This window comes from Geotrypetes seraphini, chromosome 6 (genome assembly GCF_902459505.1).
Source record: "Geotrypetes seraphini chromosome 6, aGeoSer1.1, whole genome shotgun sequence".
Taxonomy (NCBI): domain Eukaryota; kingdom Metazoa; phylum Chordata; class Amphibia; order Gymnophiona; family Dermophiidae; genus Geotrypetes; species Geotrypetes seraphini.
The window spans coordinates 129,375,936-129,395,792 of record NC_047089.1 but is presented as its reverse complement, the minus strand read 5'-3'; the positions used below and the strand labels follow the sequence as shown (position 1 = coordinate 129,395,792).

The 19,857-nt window shown below is 41.1% G+C and overlaps 1 protein-coding gene across 4 annotated transcripts in view; it reads right to left on the bottom strand.

Moving 5' to 3' along the window:
- DOCK9 (dedicator of cytokinesis 9) overlaps positions 1 to 19,857 on the bottom strand; it is a 1,074,749-nt gene that overhangs the window by 875,499 nt on the left and 179,393 nt on the right. For 2 of the 4 annotated variants that reach the window (XM_033947592.1, XM_033947594.1), the window contains exon 1: positions 8,776 to 8,967. The exons of the other annotated variants lie outside the window; for them this stretch is intronic. In XM_033947592.1, the coding sequence (XP_033803483.1) occupies positions 8,776 to 8,892 (117 nt within the window). In that variant the 5' untranslated portion in view covers positions 8,893 to 8,967. Of the gene's footprint in view, positions 1 to 8,775; positions 8,968 to 19,857 lie in introns of those variants that run through there. 4 annotated transcript variants of the gene reach the window in all.

Below are 19,857 nucleotides of genomic sequence, written 5' to 3'. Positions count from 1 at the left end.
TAATCGTTGTTACTTGGAGTCTCTGGCGGCGTCTCTCTCACTCTCATCTGCTCGCGGCCATCTTGGATCTCGCTGACACTCGTCAGCCCTCTCTTTGCATTTTCTTGTTATATGAAATGTGAGCTTATCTGTACCAGATTGTACTTTCTGTATCTTTTCTGTGCTGACAATAAAGTAGGGGCGCCTTTTTGATTCACAGAAGAGGTTGATCTGGGGAGCTGAAGGTTAAGTGAATGCCATTGTTAAGACAGTATTACACAGCTGGAGGTAGAGGATGCTGTCGACTTGTGGTACACATCTTTGTCTTCAGTGTTGAATGAAGTTACTCCACTGAAAGTTAGAGGTAGCCCATGTACCCTTGTGTGTTCTGGTTCTTGGATGCTATACCTGTGTCTCAACCTTTTCAAGCCAAGTACCCCCTAAGCCTAACAAATAACAACCGCGTACCCCCAGCCAAACTCTGCCCCTGACTCCACCCCATACTAATAAATGCAATTTCTTCCATCCATTTTTCATATACACACAATATAATCTTATTAATACATAATGGTAACCACAAAGTTAAAAACCAAGAAGCACACTGTACGCAGAGAAAATGTTAATTATCATTTATATTTGGGGGGTTCTCAAAGGTGTCAAGGCAGATGACTTTAAAATATGCAATGTCACCTCAGTAACAACTATAGAAAAATAGACAAATATAGTGCAAAATATAGATAGCAGATATAAATTCTCAAAACAGACACATTTTGATCACTAATTTGAAAATAAAATCATTTTTCCTACCTTTGCTGTCTGGTGATTTCATGAGTCTCTGATTTCACTTCCTTCTGACTGTGCATCCTTTCTTTCATTTCTTTCTTTCTTTACTCAGTACCAACAATTGATCCTTTCTATTCCCTCCCTCCCTCCTTCCTATGGCCTTAGTGCCCCTAGTGCCTCCTTCCAATGTCCTTAGTGCTCCAAGTGCCTCCTTCCCATGTCCTTAGTGCCTACTTCCTATGTCCTTAGTGCCCCCAGTGCCTCCTTCCTATGTCCTTAGTGCCCCTTCCCATGTCCTCCGTTCCCACCAGTACCTTCTTCCTATGTCCTTAGTGCCCTCTTCCTCCCTCCCGCTGAAGCCACGCCGAAACCTGCCTGCCCCCCCAACTGACCCGCTGCCACCTGTCACGCACCAGCTGCATTTAATTACTTCCCGCGGCGGGAATTTTTCTATAGTTGTTACTGAGGTGACATTGCATATTTTAAAGTCATCTGCCTTGACACCTTTGAGCTGAGCAGGTGTCCTCCAGCTGCATTGCTACCACTAGGGGGTGGAATATTTTCAGTCGCTAAGGACAGGTATGTTCCCTGGAGTCCTGCAGAACTTGCCTGTCCCTCACAATTGAAAAATGTGACAGTAAAACAGCACCCTCTATTGGTGAGACTGTGGGTGGAGGACTCCTGCTCAGCTTAGAGGGAACAGTGCTTCCCGCCCTCCCCCAAAGCCACGCCGAAGCCTGCCTGCCCCCAAGACAACCCGCAGCCGATTCCTCCTCCCCCCTCCCGGTCTTCCGCCCGCAAACTGCAACTCGCCCACTACATTTACTTACAGCCCTGCTGGTGCTGCAACAAAGGGAAGGGCAAGGTGCAAGCCCACAAGCCTTTCCCCCCCCCCCCCCCCCCGACGTCAATTCTGACATCGGAAAGAAGGTACGGATTGGCTGGCCCAGCCCTTCTCTCAGACGTCGGGGGGGGGGGGGAAGAGGCTTGGGGCAAACGAGTGGCAGAGGCGAGTGGAAGAGGAAGGGATGGGCGGTCAGCCCATGTACTGCGTGTTGAGAAACTCTGTGCTATAGGGTCTGCGGTAGGTGGAGCAAAAATGGTATAAGAAGCAGGATAATGCGTTTTTGAGCCTCTATCTTGAATGTCTGAAGGTGTACAAGTCCCTTAACGTTATCAGCGGAGTAGTTTGATTGGAGAATTGTTCTTGTATCTAGCTCTGCTTGTGAGTTATTTAAGATAGTGAAGAAACTCACAGCTGCTCCAGGGCAGCATACTGACTTGTTCTTTTTCATGTCAACAATTATTACAGTATTTTACTGCAAAGGTTCATACATTTCGGATGAGTTTATTATTGCACCTTTACTAGCTTTAAATACTGACTGGAAGCAGTTGTGGGTTGAGTTTGATATTGTGTCTGGAGAGGATGTGAAATGTATTATTCATCACCTTAATAAAGCGACTTGTTCTTTGGAACCATGCCCTTTTAGGGTTTTGACCTCGATGGTTGATGCTATTGCACCATCCATCACACAGATTGTGATAAAATCATTAGAAGCTGGTTGTGTTCATCCTGATTTGAAGAAAGCTGTAGTTCGCCCGCTGTTAAAGAATTGTAAGAATGGAACAAAATTAGATCATTTCCGATCGATTTCATCCTTAACTTTCATGGCTAAAATCTTAGAGAAAGTTGTATTACAACAGTTAAATGACATTCTGGAACGTCATCAGATGGATATTTCTCAATTTGGTTTTAGACATAAACATTCAACGGAACTGCTGCTTCTATCTCTTGTTGATATAGTACGTTTGGGCTTGGATCATGGTGTTTCCTATTTTATGATAATGCTGGATGTGTCAGCAGCATTTGATACTGTCAACCATGCCATTCTGTTAGGCAGGCTACATGATTTAGGCATCGGGGGAGTGGTGTTAGACTAGTTACGCTCATTTGGAGTACTGTGTTCAGTTTTGGAGGCCACATTATCAAAAGGATGTGAAGAGAATGGAGTCGGTTCAGCGAATGGCCACCAAGATGGTCTCAGGACTTAAGGATCTCCCATATGAAGAACGTCTAAGCAGGCTGCAGTTATATTCTCTCGAAGAACGCAAAGAGAGGGGTTACATGATAGAGACATTAAAATATCTCACGGGCCTTATTGAGGTGGAGGAAGGTATCTTTTTCCTTACAGGTCCCACAGCAACAAGAGGGCATCCGCTCAAACTCAAGGGTGAGAAATTTCATGGTGACATCAGAAAGTACTTCTTCTCCGAAAGGGTGGTTGATCGATGGAATTGTCTTCCATGTCAGGTAGTTGAGGCCAGTAACGCGTTCGACTTTAAGGGACAATGGGATAAACATGTGGGTTCGCTCCGGGGAAATGCTTAGGAGGGTTCTTGTTGAGGGAGGGTTCTTTGAGTGGGCAGACTTGTTGGGCCGACTGCCCTTTTCTGCCGTCATACTCTATGTTTCTATGTTCCTTGAGAATAGATCATTTTGTGTGGAACAGAAACAGATGAAATCTACTTGGTCTTCATCGTGGTATGGGGTTCTGCAGGGATCAGCTTTATCTTTGATGTTATTTAACATATATTTGTTGCTGCTTTGTAAGATGTTAAGAGATCTGGGTCTTACCTTTTATCTCTATGCCGATGACTAACAGTTGATTCCAATTCATCATTCTATGTCTGAAGCACTGCGTGTGCTCTGTGATGTTTTTCAGGTAATTTGAGAGTGGATGTGTACCAATCAGCTGAAGCTGAATGTCTCCAAAACAGAGATTTTGTGCACTGGGCGTTCAAATCATTTACAGGCTTTCCCCTCAGAGCTTGTACTGGACAATGTTCCAGTACCGGTAATGCAGATACTTGGTTGTAATACTTGATTCTGCACATTCATTTAAGGACCAGGTAAAATCGGTTGTGTCAGGTGTCTTACCGGCTATGCATGTTGTGTAGATTAAGAGACTATTTGTCTGAGGATAACTTTAAGACCACTGTTGTAATAATGGTCAATCCAGTTTTTGACTATTGCAATGCCTTATATTTAGGTTTACCTGTTCTCAAAGCCTTGCAACTTGCTCAAAATGCCACTGCACGGATTGTGGGACGTATGTCTCGGTTTGAACACATTACCCCAGTTTTGCAAGAATTACAATGTACGCATCAAATTTAAGATTCTTTGCTTGCTATTTAAGTTACTGAATGATGCTGATCCTAAAGTAGTGCGTTCGTTGTTACATATTTATCAGTCAGCATGGAGTTTACACTCAAATGATAAATGTCTTGATGTGCCTTCCTTGTCTGCAGTGAAGCTTTTGAGTTACCGCAAGACAATGTTTTCTGTGCAGGGCCATATTTGTTGGAATAAGCTTCCTTTGGAACTTAGGCCTCTTCTGTGTTATGCTTTGGGAAGGAACAGTTGTAGGTTCAAACTATTCCATTGAGTGTACTTATAGCAGTGATTTGCCAAGAGTAGTTTCTCAGTCAAAATATGGGAGGGTGGGAATCTGCCATGCTGTTGGGATATTTTATTACATTTTATGTGATGTTATGATGTTTTATGTTTTTCATATGTTATTAGCATAAGGTTACAATTTATTACCTGTATGTCTATGATTCTGGATGTTTTATTGTAATTCCCATAGAATTGTGGGATATGCGGAATATAAATTTTTTAAATAAAAAAAAACTAACAAATACCATATATACTCAAATATAACCCAAATACAGGCAGTCCCCGGTTTAAGAAGGGGTTCCATTTTTTAAACTGTTAAGTTGAACTTGTATGTAACTTGGATTCTGTACAGTGCAGTCTATAAAACATTAATTTAAAGAACATTAAACAGTCCTCAAAATAAAGTACTGTAGTTTAAATAAAAAGAAAAGATAGGTTTACTTTTGTTCTTCATCCATCCCACTGTTCCCTCCCCACCACATTAAATATTTCTCCCTCTCATCTCTCTTTTCCATGCATCTCTGTACCTCACACCTCTTCCAACACCATGCACAATATTTCTCTTTCCCTATGTGCACTATCTTTTTCCCTCTCTCTGACACCCATGCCCAACAATTTTCCCTTTCTATTCCCTCCCCACCTCTGCATCTCTTTCCCACACTCCCTCCATTCTTCCATCCTATGTCCCAGGTTCATGCTCCCTCCCTCCTTTCTTCCTTTATCCAAATTTTGTGTTCCCTCCCTTCCCTCTGTACCCAATGCAACCCTGCTTCTCCCTTTCTGTGCCAATGCGCCCCCCTCTTCCTCCATTCCTATTCCAACACTACCCTCCAACTCCCTTCTGTGTCCCAACGTACCCCTTGTTGTCTTTCCCTCCATTCTGCATCCCAAATAAGTGCCTCTCTCCCTCCCACTCTCTGGGTGAAGAAGAACTTCCTTACCTTTGTATGGAATCTATCCCCTTTTAACTTTATAGAGTGCCCTCTTGTTCTCTCTACCTTGGAGAGGGTAAACAACCTGCCCTTATCTATTAAGTCTATTCCCTTCATTATCTTGAATGTTTCGATCATGTCCCCTCTCATTCTCCTCTTTTCAAAGGAGAAGAGGTCCAGTTTCTCTAATCCCTCACTGTACGGCAACTCCTCCAGTCCCTTAACCATTTTAGTCACTCTTCTCTGGACCCTCTCGAGTAGTACCATGTCCTTCTTCATGTACGGTGACCAGTGCCGGATGCAGTATTCCAGGTGGGGGCGTACCATTGCCCGAAACAGCAGCATGATAGCCTTCTCCAATCTGTTTGTGATCCCCTTCTTAATCATTCCTAGCATTCTGTTCACCCTTTTCGCCACCGCCGCACATTACACAGACGGCTTCAATGACTTGTTGACCAGTACTCCCAAATCTCTTTCCTGGAGGGTCTTTTTCCTGGAGGGTCTCTCCAAGTACTGCACTGGACATCCTGTATTAGTGTATAAGATTTTTCTTACCGACATGCAATCACCTTACACTTATCCACGTTGAACCTCATTTGCCATGTCGCGGTCCATTTCTCGAGTGTGTTTATGTCACATTGCAGGTCTTCGCAATCCTTCTGCATCCTCACTACTCTGAATAACTTTGTATCGTCTGCAAATTTAATCACAACGCTCATCGTACCAATTGCCAGGTCGTTTATAAATATGTTGGAGAGCACGGGTCCAAGCACCGAACCCTGTGGTACTCCACTCGTCATGCTTTTCCAGTCCGAGTACTGCCCATTTACCCCCACTCTGTTTCCTATCTGCCAACCAGTTTTTAATCCACAAAAGTATTTCACCCTCTCTTCCATGGCTCACAATTTTTCAAAGTAGTCGTTCATGCGGGACCTTGTCGAACACCTTCTGAAAATCCAGATATATAATGTCGACCAGGTCACCCTTTTCTATCTGACTGTTTACTCCCTTGAAGAAGTGCAGCAAGTTCGTCAAGCAACATCTTCCTTTGCTGAAGCCGTTCTGGCTGGTCCTCATCAGATTGTGTCCATCAATGATGTGGTCCTTGGTCCTTTATCAGTGCCTCTACCATCTTTCCCAGTACAGAGGTCAGACTCACTGGTCTGTAGTTTCCCGTTTCTCCCCTCGAACCTTTCTTGAAGATCGATGTAACATTTGCCACTTTCCAGTCTTTCGGCTATTAGTTGGAGCAATTCAGCTATAGCCCCTTTCAGTTCCTTGATTACCGGATAGATGCCATCCAGTCTTGGGGATTTATCAATTTTAATCCTATCAATCTGTCTGCATACCTCTTCTAGACTGACAGTCGTCCCTGTTAGTGCCCCGTCTTCGTTTCCTGCATATAGCCTGTCGGCTACTGGTATGTTACGTATATTCTCTTCGGTAAATACAGACGCAAAAAATGTGTTTCGTTTGTCGGCGATGGCTTTGTCCTCCTTTAGTACTCCCTTTATTCCATGGCCATCCAACGGCCCCACTGCTTCCTTCGCGGGTCGTTTCCCCTTAATATATCGAAAAAACGGCTTGAAGTTTTTTACCTCCTTGGCTATTTTTCCTCTTAGTCTCTTTTGGCCCCTCTTACGGCACCTGCTTTAATGTTTGTGCTTTTTCTAGTTTTCGTCCGTTTTTGACCTTTCCCATTCCTTAAACGAAGTCTCCTTGTCTCTGAATGCTTCCTTCACCGTTACAGTGAGCCACACCGGTTCCTTGTTCTTTTTCCTCTTGGATCCCTTTGTTGATAAGCGATATATATAGATTTTACACTTCAGTGGCCGTTCATGGCTACTTTGCTGATGTCTCCTTATTAGCAACAGGTTCCTGAGGAAGGGACCCAGAGTCTCCAAAACCGGGCTTGGTAGAACCTGATTATTTGTTGGTGGATTCCTGCCCCGCCATTGATTCCAGTCTTACGGACTATGTTTTCAAGCTAAGTCTAATGTTTTTTTACCTAGGAGCTGGCTGGGGGATTCTCAGAGCGACTTGCCCTGCCTTTACTTTAGCACTTCAGTATTTGTGAATAATTTATATCACTTTAATTACATTGCTTATTTATCATTGTTATTATTGATTTGAGCACTCCGGAGGGGTCCAGTGTTGGTGTGCAGGTGGAGGTCATTGAATCTTCACCATTTTGTGTAAAGCGCCGGAGAATTCTCTCCCTTCGCTTACCTTCCACACTGAGGACGCCTCCTTTCACATATTATATTTAGGATTTAGTGCCTTAGACAGGTTGGGTCGCTCTGAGAGTCTATTAGACTATCTACTGCTTTTTGTTGTATTTTTAATATCATCTGCATAAATATAACTAAACACATGATATACTTTTGAAGCTGTACTCAAGGACTGCATCATAACATTAAATAATATCTGGGAAAGGGGCAAACCCTGTAGCAGCACCCCACAACCTGTTTTCCAATTAATAGATAATAGACCATTTGTTTAAATCTTATATAAATTGATGAGACAAAAACCTACTTATCCAGTTTAATACTTGACCCTCTAAACCCAAATTTTGTAATATAAGTAAAAGTAAATTATGATCAACAAGGTCAAAAGCTTATATACTCCCCTACCCCTGATCTGATGGGGGTACTTTTTTGTACTTTCATTAGATGTGGTGGCACTTAAGAACAAAGATGCTCCCCCAATATTCCAGGTCTTAGCCTTTTGTACTCAGGAATGGCTGAAGCAGGGATACAACAGAGACAGTATTTAATCCCTAGAGAAAAGATGTCTCAGCTACTGCAAAATGGTGAAACCTCAAGTAGCTAAAGATGCACAAGGCTCCAAAAGTAACAGTAATCTGTTGCCAAATAAGCTCAGCTACATGAGGGGAGAAGACAATGGTATAGAAGATTGCTGAAAACCTCTGGACAATTGTGGATGAAGACTCATGGTGTCATAACCCAGTATTGATCAAATCTGACTGAGCCAGAAGCCAAAGAAGGAGGAAAAATTAAGTTACAGGCAAAAATGTCTGTACACTATTAAAAAAAAAAAAAAAGGAGTATTAGAAAAAAATTTATTCCCTCTTTTACAAAATCGCAATAGCAGTTTTTAGCGCAGGCCAGTGTGCAGGCCAGTGTGCTCTCCGCTGCTCCCGACATTCATATCACAGTTTTGAAAAAAGGAGGGTTAAAGAGAAATATAAAGCTACTAACACTAGGGTGGCTATCATATGTAATCAAAATTTCATATCAACATTAAAGATTTTATGCATATTTTACCAAACAGAAATCTTATACAAAAACAATTCAAAGAAAACAAGTGAATTAAATTAAGGGCAGCAATACATTTTATACTTAAATCATCCAGAGAAGATAGTCATTCCCAAAACTAGCCATTCCATCATTAATTTACAAAGATACTTCAGAAAGATAAAACTTATAAAACTAAGCATATGTTTCTGCACTAAGGCAAAAAAAAAGTCATAAAGCTCAAATCTTTCAAAATAAACTCAATGTGAAACACACCTATCGTGATCTTTATAAATGATCAATTGCTGTACTCCTGGAAAACAGTCAAATGCAGACGAGAATCAACACTAGGCTTCCAAATCCTTACCAGCTCTATGACAGGGGTATCAACTTCCAAATCAGCATGAGCTGCATCCTTGTACTGCTGCGGAGACTCAATCACAAGTTCTTTCTTCATGCTTTTATTAGTAATTCTTCCTTGCATTCTTTAACCAGAACAAAAAATGCCTCACAGCACTTAAAAATCATTAAAAACTTCTCTGCTACCAAGAATGTACACTATATGTAAATTACTCGAGAAAAGGAAGAGGGAAAAATAAAAACTTCCATCAGGAGAAAGTTTTGGAAAGCTGAAGCAAGTTAGAACTGAACTACAGTTTGTCGAGTGTCATGGTGAGAATGCATGACAGATGAAGTCCAGCCTCTGAAGGGCGTACTGCAGCCTTATAGGGAAGATCCACTCACAAGCTACAAACCCAAAACGGTACAGCCTGGCACACTATTTCTCAACTAGCCATATTCATTATGTCTTTAATCCTATTAGACATTTATGACATAAAAGGCTTCTTTCAAAACCAGTGTAAACATTGTTTAAAAGGCATTACTAAATCCTAATACAAAAAAAAATGACATGAGAAAGCACAAATACACGATTGAGCATTCTTAGAAAGAACTGTATAGAAAAGTCATTGAGAACCATGCCATTTTCCTCTGGCTTTTTTTTTTAATTGTTTCTGACCACATGATTTATAAGAATAAATCATTACCCTGTTTTTCTACCTCAGTCTCAAAACCAGACTTTTCTTTTTGACTTCAAATTAATCCCAATTGCTTCTGTTTCTGAGCAATTGCTCAACCAAATAAGGAACTTTTTGAAAGAATACAAAAGCTTATCCCCACTTTTATTAAGCTGCATTAGGGCTTTTTATTGCAGATAGTGGAGATAAAAGCTCAAATGCTCATAGAATTCCTATCAGCGCGGGAGCTTTAACCGCTGTTGCCTGTGATTTTTTTTAAAAAACCTCTAATGAAACTTTATAAAAGGGGGGGTTAGTTAATGAAATGGAAAAATTATGTTTTTACCTGCTAATTTTCTTTCTTTTCGACGCAGCAGACTAGTGGGGTAATGCACATCTACCAGCAAGTGGAGATAAAGAGAACTGATTTGCAGGTACTCCTCTTGGATGGAATTCCTCCTGGTTAATTAGTATCGCTCTTTGCCAAAGCATTACGAATAACCAGATTGCACAAGTAAAAAAAACTTCATTCCCTTAAACTAGCAATGTCAAATTGAAAAACACCCAAACTGAAACCAACCGAAACACACAACATAAACACACACCCCACCCCACCCCCAGCGAGGGAACCAACAGCAGATAGTAATATAGGGTGAGGCTCTGGATTCATCTGCTGGATCTAAAAGGAAAGAAAATTAGCAGCTAAGAACATAATTTTTCCTTCCTTAGCAAGAGCAGCAGATGAATCTAGAGGCTAGTGGGATGTAGCAAATCAATCCTTACTCTGGATGGGAAGCGAACGCCGCCTCCACAATGACTGAAGCACCATAGGATGCCTTTGCACACACCACCACATCCAAATGGAAATGTTTAGAAAACGTGTTTGAGGACGACCATGTCACCACTCTATAAATCTCTTCCAAGGAGAATTCCCTGGACTCAGCACATGAAGTAGCTACTGCTCTGGTCGAGTTAGCATGGAGAACCACCAGCAACTGCTTACCCGCCAACAAATAAGCGGAAACAATAGCCTTTCTGACCCAGCCAGCTACCAATGCCTTGGACGCCACCATACCCCTGTTGCATCCTGCAAACAAAACAAAAAGGTGTAGTAATCAGAAGATAGTGCACATCGAGCAATTGCAAGAAACGAAATTGAGCCCCATAGTCCTCCTCCCAAACGGAAGGAAGAAAGAGATTGGTTGACATGAAAGGTCGAAACTACCTTAGGAAGAAAGGAAGGAACTGTCCGAACTGAAACTCCTGAATCCATGAAGCGCAAAAACAGGATCTCTGAAGGATAACACCTGCAATTCCGACACTGGTCAAGATGACACCATGGCCATCAGAAAGACCATCTTCAAGGTAACATCCTCGAGTGTTGTTTTATGCTTAGGTTTGAATGGAGTCCCCTGCAAACCACTAAGCACTAACTTGAGATTCCAATCTGGACAGGGTTTCTTCAAAAGGCAGCGAAGGTGTTGTACCCCTTTCAGTAACCGTACCACATCTGGCTGAGAAGCCAACGAAGAGTGTGACACCTTGCCTCTTTAACAAGAAATGGCAGCCTCTTGAACCCTAAGGGAATTATACGCCAGCCCTTTGGACACGCCATTCTGCAAAATTGAGAGAATGTGAGACAGAGAAGCCTGAAAAGGTGAAATACCCTGTCAACCACACCAAGAATCAAAAATTCTCCATACTCTGGCATAAGCCACAGTCCTCTTTTTTGCTTGGAGTAGAAATAACCTGCTCAGAATACCCCTTCTGGGCCAAGAGCTCTTGGTGAAGCAGGGTCTCCTGGAGAGTGTTGAAAAGACTCTTTTGGAGGATGATCCGGAGGCTTTTGTATTAAGTGAATGGCATAACCCAACCTCACCACCACTTTTAGAACCCACTAGTCTGACATTATGAGGGTCCATCGATGGTAAATGTGGTGGAGCCTGCCTCCAATGGAAGAGTGAGGTAGAGAAAGAGATGCTGCTGCTACTACTATTGCTGCTATTTCTAGAGCACTACCAGATGTACACAGCACTGTACAGCAGGGGTGCCCACACTTTTTTGACATACGAGATACTTTTAAAATGACCAAGTCAAAATGATCTAACAACAATAAAATTTAAAAAAAACACAAAGCACACTGTACACAGAGAAAATGTTAATTATCATTTATATTTGGGGGGGTTCAAAGAGGTCAAGGCAATGTCACCTCAGAAACAACTATACACAATAGCAATTTTTAGCACAGGGAGCTGTGCTGAATGCCCCATGATGCTCATAGGTTCCTTGCGCTAAAAAACGCTATTGCGGTTTAGTACAAGGGGCCATAGTGCAAAATATAGACAGCAGATATAAATTTGGACACATTTTGATCACTAAATTTAAAATAAAATAAAATAATTTCTCCTACCTTTGCTGTTTGGTGATTTCATGAGTCTCTGGTTGCACTTCCATCTTCTGACTGTAAATCCAATATTTATTTATTTCTGCCTCCTGCATGCTTCCTCTCCTCCAGACTTTATTCCATTCCCCAACCAACATCTCTCTCTGTCCCTCCATGAGTCCAATTTTTTCTTCAACTCTCCCTGCCCCCTCCTCTTTCTTTCTCTCTCTCTCTCTGCCCCTTCCCAAGCCATCGCCGCCAATTTCTCCCTGCTTCCCCGATGCTAGGCTAGGTGCATACAAGCACTGGGCCCACAAGACTTCCTATCATTCAAAATTGACATCGGGGGGGGGGGGGGGGGAGAAGACTGTGGACTCGGCGCTTGTATATGCCTGGCCTGGCGTCAGGGAAGCAGGGAGAACAGAACACAAAGGCAACGCGAGTATCCTGGGCTCCGTGATCGACTCGCATTGCCTTTGCGATCTACTGGTCGATCATGATCGACCTTTTGGGCACCCCTGCTGTACAGTGTCACAAAGGAGACAGACAAACAATGACAATGACAGACAAATGTGGCAATACTCTCTAAAAAGAAGTCAAAAAGACTGTTTGGAATGAGATTAAGATTGAATCTTCTGTTGTCTCTGCTGCCTAGGACAGTGTTTCTCAACTTGGTCCTGGAGTACCCCCTTGCCAGTCAGATTTTCAGGATATCCATATTGAATTTGCATAAACTTGATTTGCATACACTGCCTCCATTATATGCAAATGTTTTTCATGAATATTCATTGTGGATATCTTGAAAACCTGACTGGCAAGGGGGTATTTCAGGACCAAGCTGAGAAACACTGGCCTAGGATACCTTTTATTGGTTGTTCTGATTATACTTATACTTGGAGTAGTAGAAAGAGTGTTTAGGGGTATTGGGATACTCTCTAGATCACTGTTTTTCAATCTTTTTATACCTATGGACCGGCAGAAATAAAAGAATTATTCTGTGGACCGGTGGTTGAAGAAGACTGGGCTAAGTCATGGGCCAGACCCCACCCATCTCTACCCAATCTCCACCGCAGACCCCGCCCCTTTAATAGTACTAATTGCACCTTGCACGTCCCTTGCCTCATCTGGAAGCCCTCCTTCTGACGTTGCAACGTCAGAGAGAAGGCTTCCGGTTCAGGCGCAGGACGAGCGTAGGAGCCACTGCTCGTGGCTTTGTGCACTGAATCAGTTAGGAAGAGGGAGCTGGCTCGAAGTTAACACCGCATCGATTGCACCGTGGACCGGCGGTTGAAGAACACTGTTTTGGGCCTGATGCACGTGCTGGCCCTGTGGACCGGCAGGAAATTTCTGTGGACCGGCACTGGTCCATGGACCGGTGGTTGAAGAACACTGCTCTAGATCTTTGTGACTGAGAAGATTTGGTGCTTGACAAAGTTGTCTTGCAGTCACTGTGAGACTTGATCTTTTGCACACCTTACTCATTATGATCTCCAAATAGATCATCTCCTATGTATACTGGACTAGACATTGACATCTAAATTTGAAATGCAAAACCAAGCTTTTCTCCACCATATCATGTATTTTCTGGTCTCCAGGATATTATTGGCAAGGTGCTGGAAGGGTTTGAGGTATACTGATGTAATGTACTGTTCAAAGGACGACAACTGTTGAGAGAATTTCATATAAAAAGGTCATTTAAAAGTTGTAATTTAGTATTCTGTTAGCAAGCACTGTACCCTGGAAGGCTAATTTGCCAAACTTGTCTGACTTCTATGGTAAGCAAATTAATAGAAACACTTTTAAAACAGAGAATGATGAAGTTTCTGAAATCCTGTGGATTACAGGACTGGAGGCAACATGGATTCACTAGAGATAGGTCTTGTCAGACAAATCTGATCAATTTCTTTGACTGGATGACATAAAGGCTTAAACCTGGAAATTGAATGGACAACTTTATTGTGAAAAACAAAGGCAATATATGAAAAAACTGTAGTGTAGTTCCATAGATCGGTGATTACGAAGTAAGGAAAGATCAATAGAAATCTGAGGACGAATGAGAAAGTAGGATTTAAATTACATCACTGGCGAGTTTGAATTAAAGGGGGATGAAAAATGCTGCTGCTATCTTGTCAAAAGAAGTAAACAGACTGGATGGTGAATGGCAATAGTAAAAGGTAAACAATATAATAACAAATGAAAGAGAAGTGGTTACATTGTAACCAGTGTTTTTATTGGGTAATTTAGTAGTAGTATCTTTTGAATGCATGGGGAAAACTGAGAATGAAGTTTGGGTGAAGATAAGGGTAACCGTCTTTTTCTGTGCATAGGGGACAGTCTTGATACAGCTTTCAATGGATAAAGATAAAAGTAACTTTAAAAAAGTTTTTAAATTATTAAATTAAGTAGAATACAATATAAATATGAAAAGATAATAAAGTACACTAAATATACAAGTATCAATGACTATTTCAGTAGCTTTCTATACAAAATGTGAAGGATTATTATACTAAATTCCGATAATCCAAGTAATTGATATATGAATTGTTACGTAAGTTATGAAGATCATACATAACTAAGGTATTTGGTTGCAATAATCGTGCCACATAAGCAGTGACTTCATTGTTTTCTGTTTTGGCCCCTGTGAGCTGGTCATACAGATATGGCCTACCATGATACCTTCCCAGCAAAACACTGTCACCATAATAACCATCATCTTTGAGAAAGTTTGGAAAGTCATAGCCAACCCCAATTGCAGGGCTTAAAACTGATAAGTAATGTCCCAGAACTGTGAACTGAAGGAATTTGAGGTGGCCACCAAATCGGACTGTGTGATTCGAGGTTGTTAGGATCTCTCCTTGGCTCACTGCAGCTATCACTGACCACAATGTTTTCATCTATGTTATTTGGATGTTCTAATGCATATCTATTACGATGTTTCATTTGTATTGTGCCAACATTAAGACTGTCTTTAAAGAGATTTCAAGGTCTTATTTTTTTGAACTTGCATATTTTATTCAACCATAACAATGATACTATAAAATAACCACATATATCTCAACAGACACGTACACAAGCATTTCATAATGAAAGCAGATATTTCCTGTAGTCTGACATCAAAAAAGTAATTTTTGGCCGACTCAGTCAGTGGCTGTTGCATATTTTCATGCAAAGGACCTGCATTTAATTCCCAGCATCAGATCTTCCATTTCAAAATGCTAGAGATGCCATGGAGGCAACATTCACAGCCACAGTCAGGGAAAGAGTCACAGTCCATACACAATGGTAATATTTAGTGGTCATATTAAAGGCCAACAACTGCAGGAAGAAGTACTGGTACAAAGGCCCCAGCTTAAAATTGTCATTGTAGTAACTGTGCCAAGTGATTTATTGAGAAGATATAAAAAATTCCCAGGTCACTGTAAATTAAGGTTTAAGATACTATAAAAAAAAAAAAATAACAATAAAAGGCTTATTGTGGCTGAATTGGAAGCCAAAAGGAAAACTTATTTAAAGAATACGGTTTCCTTCATGACATAAATGGTTTTTTTTTGTTTGTTTGGGTTTTGTTTGTCTATATTCAGATACTACTACCTTAAAAACAGACTTGGTAAGTTTTATTTCGACTTGTAATAAAACTTCAAGCATTTTTTTTCTATTGTCTAAAAGAAACAGACTAAAAAGATTCAAGTGTGTAAGCCTAGACTGTTGAAAACAATGCCAAAAGCAGACAAATAATATGAATAGTAGAGTTTCAAACGCACAAATTCTAATAGTCATTTTCAAAAATGTAGTACATCAACAGTCTTTATAAATCAAAAGAACCTAAAGGGATAGAAACAGACATCTTGCAGTGCACCCTCACAAAAAAAATCCCAAAACAGGAACATGCAAACAACTCTACATTGCTCAGTCAACAAGTATAAGTAATACTAAAGGAGTTCCCTCCTGCTGGTTGTCTAAATAAAGTATGGGGGAAGGCAGGTACAAGTGGCTAAAGCAGGAGGGAGTGGGCATCCCTCCCATCTTTACAGGGGATCAGGGTATGTGGAGAGGTCTGGACCTTTGACAGGAGAGAGTGGGCATCCTTCCTGCCCATTTTTTTTAATTTTTTTTTTAAGTTCAGGGGGGAGGATCCTGGCCTGACTTCTTCTTCTTTTTTTTTTTTTTTTTAAATGGGCCCAGATGTTGTGCATGTGTAACACATGCACAATATCTGTGCCCATTAAAAAAAAAAAAGAGAAAAATTACTCTTCCTGCCCCCAAACAGTTGAGTTTGGCGCTATTTTAACACTGCTAGCGTCTTCAGACCTGTTAGTGATTTTGAAGCATTAAAAACCAGCACTTCATTTTTGTATATCACCAAGGCATCGCTTGGACTGCTCATTTTAATATTAATGGCCTCATTATACAACATTTGCATAACAGAGTTGGAGACTGCTAGGAAGTACAGAAAAGACCATGGGGAGCCATTATGTGCATTGGTAGGTAACTACTAGTTAAAACTAGTTTAGCATCAATTGTTAAAGGTATGGTGAATTTTGAGCATATGGGCCTTAGGGCTGGATGCTCTAAAAATCGCCATAAAAATCCTGTGGTTCACTATAGTGCTGGTAAATTGGCCGATTTTAAAAACGGTAATCAATGTTCAAACAATTTTGCATGGAAAAGAGTTTTGCGGAGGTCTGCAGTAATCCCATTTGATCACACATAGAAAGCAACTGGCACATGCCCAGAATAGCTACTGGACGCATGAGAGTCAATCATAGGTATAGCTTTTTGTAGAGCATCATTGGCAAATGTCAGAGGGGAGGGGCGGAGAACTAAACCATGCAAATGTGAAAACACAAGATATGTAAAGTAGATTCTCTGTTAAACAGAACTTAAGCAAACAGAACTCTCAAGCAACCAGCAAAAAAAAAAAAAAAAGAAATATTGTAATACTTTACCTACCATATGTCCTGTAGTTTGTCTGGCAACCAAAGAAAAAAAGAGAACTGCAGAATTTATGTACAAGGCACAAGAACTTAAATGTAATGAATAAATTGTAGTGATCCAACAGGTGGTTCTCATTTGTGAGAAGATGGGACCTGACTGAATTATGTATGTAATGATATGTAAACCCTTTAGGTTTAAACGGTATATAAACACTCCTTCCGCAGGGGTCCAAATCTCTCAGTCATTCTAACGAGAACCACATGATGTAGAACGGACTGGCATAAAATTCGGGTGAAACAGGCATCATGAAGCTCCTGTAATGCAGCTACACAGTGTCCAACCTGATAGCAGTAGTTTGTCTGGACCAGTTTATGGTATGGTACAAGGTATAGTATTAGTTAGGCCTATTTTTAACAGTAGCTCTCAAGCAACCAGAAACTACATTTATCCAGCATCTATCAATCAATGATGGTAAACTGAGAGTCTATTGTATGCTTTTTTCTACACTGCTTCAGCGGGACATATGTAATCAGAAGCCCCAGACCAGCCAATATACGCTTTTAACATGCCTTTAACACATGCACATGAGATGCGCTCTTAACACACGCATACAGCCATGTGAAAAAATTAGGACACCCCATGAAATATTCAGTAGTTCTTAAAAAATGTTCACATATCAATGTGAAATATTTTTTTATTTATCTCTGGAAAAGAAAGTGATGTAATTGCAGGTAAACAACAAAAATTTTCCTTGATTTACTCATGAAACAAGATATCCACAAAAATGTGTATAAATTAGGACACCCCACATATCCTCCCACTTACACCTGTGTGTGATTTGAGCCACTTTTATCACATCAGGTGTAAATGATTAGAACATTGTTACTCAGCATTTTGAAGGAGGTTTGCCCTACTTAATCCTCAGACATTTAGTTTGGTGAGTTCATGACTGCTGCGGTGAAAGTGAACACCATGGTGAGATCAAAAGAGCTGTCTGAGGCCTTCAGAAAGAAGATTGTAGCAGTTTATAAGTCTGGTAAGGGATTTAAAAAGATTTCAAAAGAATTTGATATTAGCCATTCCACAGTGTACAAGTGGAGAACTTTCCATACAACTGCCAACATGCCCAGGTCTGGCCATCCAAGCAAGTTGACCCCCAGAGCAAACCGCAAGATGCTAAATCTCCAAAAAACCCTAAAATGTCATCATGGGACCTACAGCAAGCTCTTGCTACTGTTGATGTGAAAGTGCAAGCATCTACAATCAGAAAGAGACTGCACAAATTTAACTTGAATGGAAGGTGTGCAAGGAGGAAACCTTTGATCTTTAAGAAAAACATCAAGGCCAGACTGAAGTTTGCCAGAGAGAACGTAGACAAATACCAGGACTTCTGAAATAGTGTTCTATGGACAGATGAGTCTAAAATTGAATTATCTGGATACCAGAAAAGAGGACATGTTTGGCATACACCAAATACAACATTCCAGGAAAAGAACCTCATACCAACTTTGAAGCACAGAGGTGGAAGTGTCATGGTTTGGGGGATGCTTTGCTGCAGCAGAACCTGGCCAGCTCACCATCATAGAATCCACCATGAATTCTACCATGTATCAAAGAGTGCTTGAGGCCATCTGTAAGAAAATTAAAGCTAAAGCAGAACTGGACCCTGCAACACGGCAAATACCAGTAAACCCACCAAGGATGGCTGAAAACTAAGAAATGGAGAGTCCTGGAGTGGTGGAGTCAAAGCTCTTATCTTAATCCCATTGAGATGCTGTGGGGCAATTTGAAAAGGGCTGTACATGAAAGAAACCCCTCAAACATCTCACAGCTGAAAGAATTCTGCATTGAGGAGTGGGCCAAACTTTCTTCAGACAGATGGCAGAGACTGGTAGATGGATACAAGAAGCATTTCACTGTGGTTATTTCAGCCAAAGAGGGTAACATTAGCTATTAGGGTATATAGTGTCCTAATTTATTCCTCAATTAGAATACACACTTTTATGGATATCTTTTGTTTCATGAGTAAATCAAGGAAAATTGTTGTTTATCTGCAATTACATCGCATTCTTTTCCAGGGATAAATAAAAAAAAAGTTTTGGCATTGAAATGTGAACATTTCTTACAAAAGAATTTAATATTTCATGGGGTGTCCTAATTTTTTCACATGACTGTATATTATATGGTCTCCAATCCCTTAAAAAGTATTTTTAGGAACTTCCACATGCAATTAGCGGCCCAGGCCTGCTGGTATATGCTTCTAACACATGCATTTTCACACTACTGGCACCTCAACCTGTCACTAAATTTGGATTTTGTGCATCATTTAGGCATCAGAGTGCTCATTTTCATTGTAATACATTTACATACAATTATCAGAGGCTGTTACAAACCACGGAAAAGACCGCAATTAGCCATTTTGGACATCGATAGTTGAAATACTTCAGCTATCGATGTCCAAAATAGCTAATTGTGGTCTTATCTGTGGTTTGTAGCAACCTCCGATAATCATATGTAAATGTTAAAACTGGTTTAGAGTAGACTTCTAAATGTATGGTGAGTTTTGAGCATATGGGCCTTAATCCCCTCATTTCACAAGCTCATTCATTTTCCTACCCACAAAACACACCATTATTCATACCTAACAAATGCCAGGTCCTTGCCATCCCCTCAAAATTCTGCAACCATATCTTCCCATCCATAATTCTCTGCTCTTCCACGCTCCCCTCCCCCACCTCAACATTCTCCCACTCAGTCACTAAGTCCCATTTATCTTCTGCTGTGTTCTCTAACCCAACCCATGAGTCCCAGCCTTCTTCTGCTCTGCTCCCCTATCTCCCACAATCCCATTCATCTTTTCCTCTTCCGGTCTATTTGACATTTCTTCTCGCTCCATGTTCACCATCATTCCCTCTGTATCCCTGTACTTATCATCCCTCACCCATGTTCAGCACGCATCCTCTATGACCCTGTCTCTCCCAGATTCTCCACCTCTCTTACCCTTCTTCTCCACTCTCCATCTCAAAGTCAGGATATTTCTCTTTCCTTCTCCCTGCATTCCAGCAACAATTTGTCCTTCACTATCTTTGGGTTCAGTGTCTGTTCTACTCCTCTC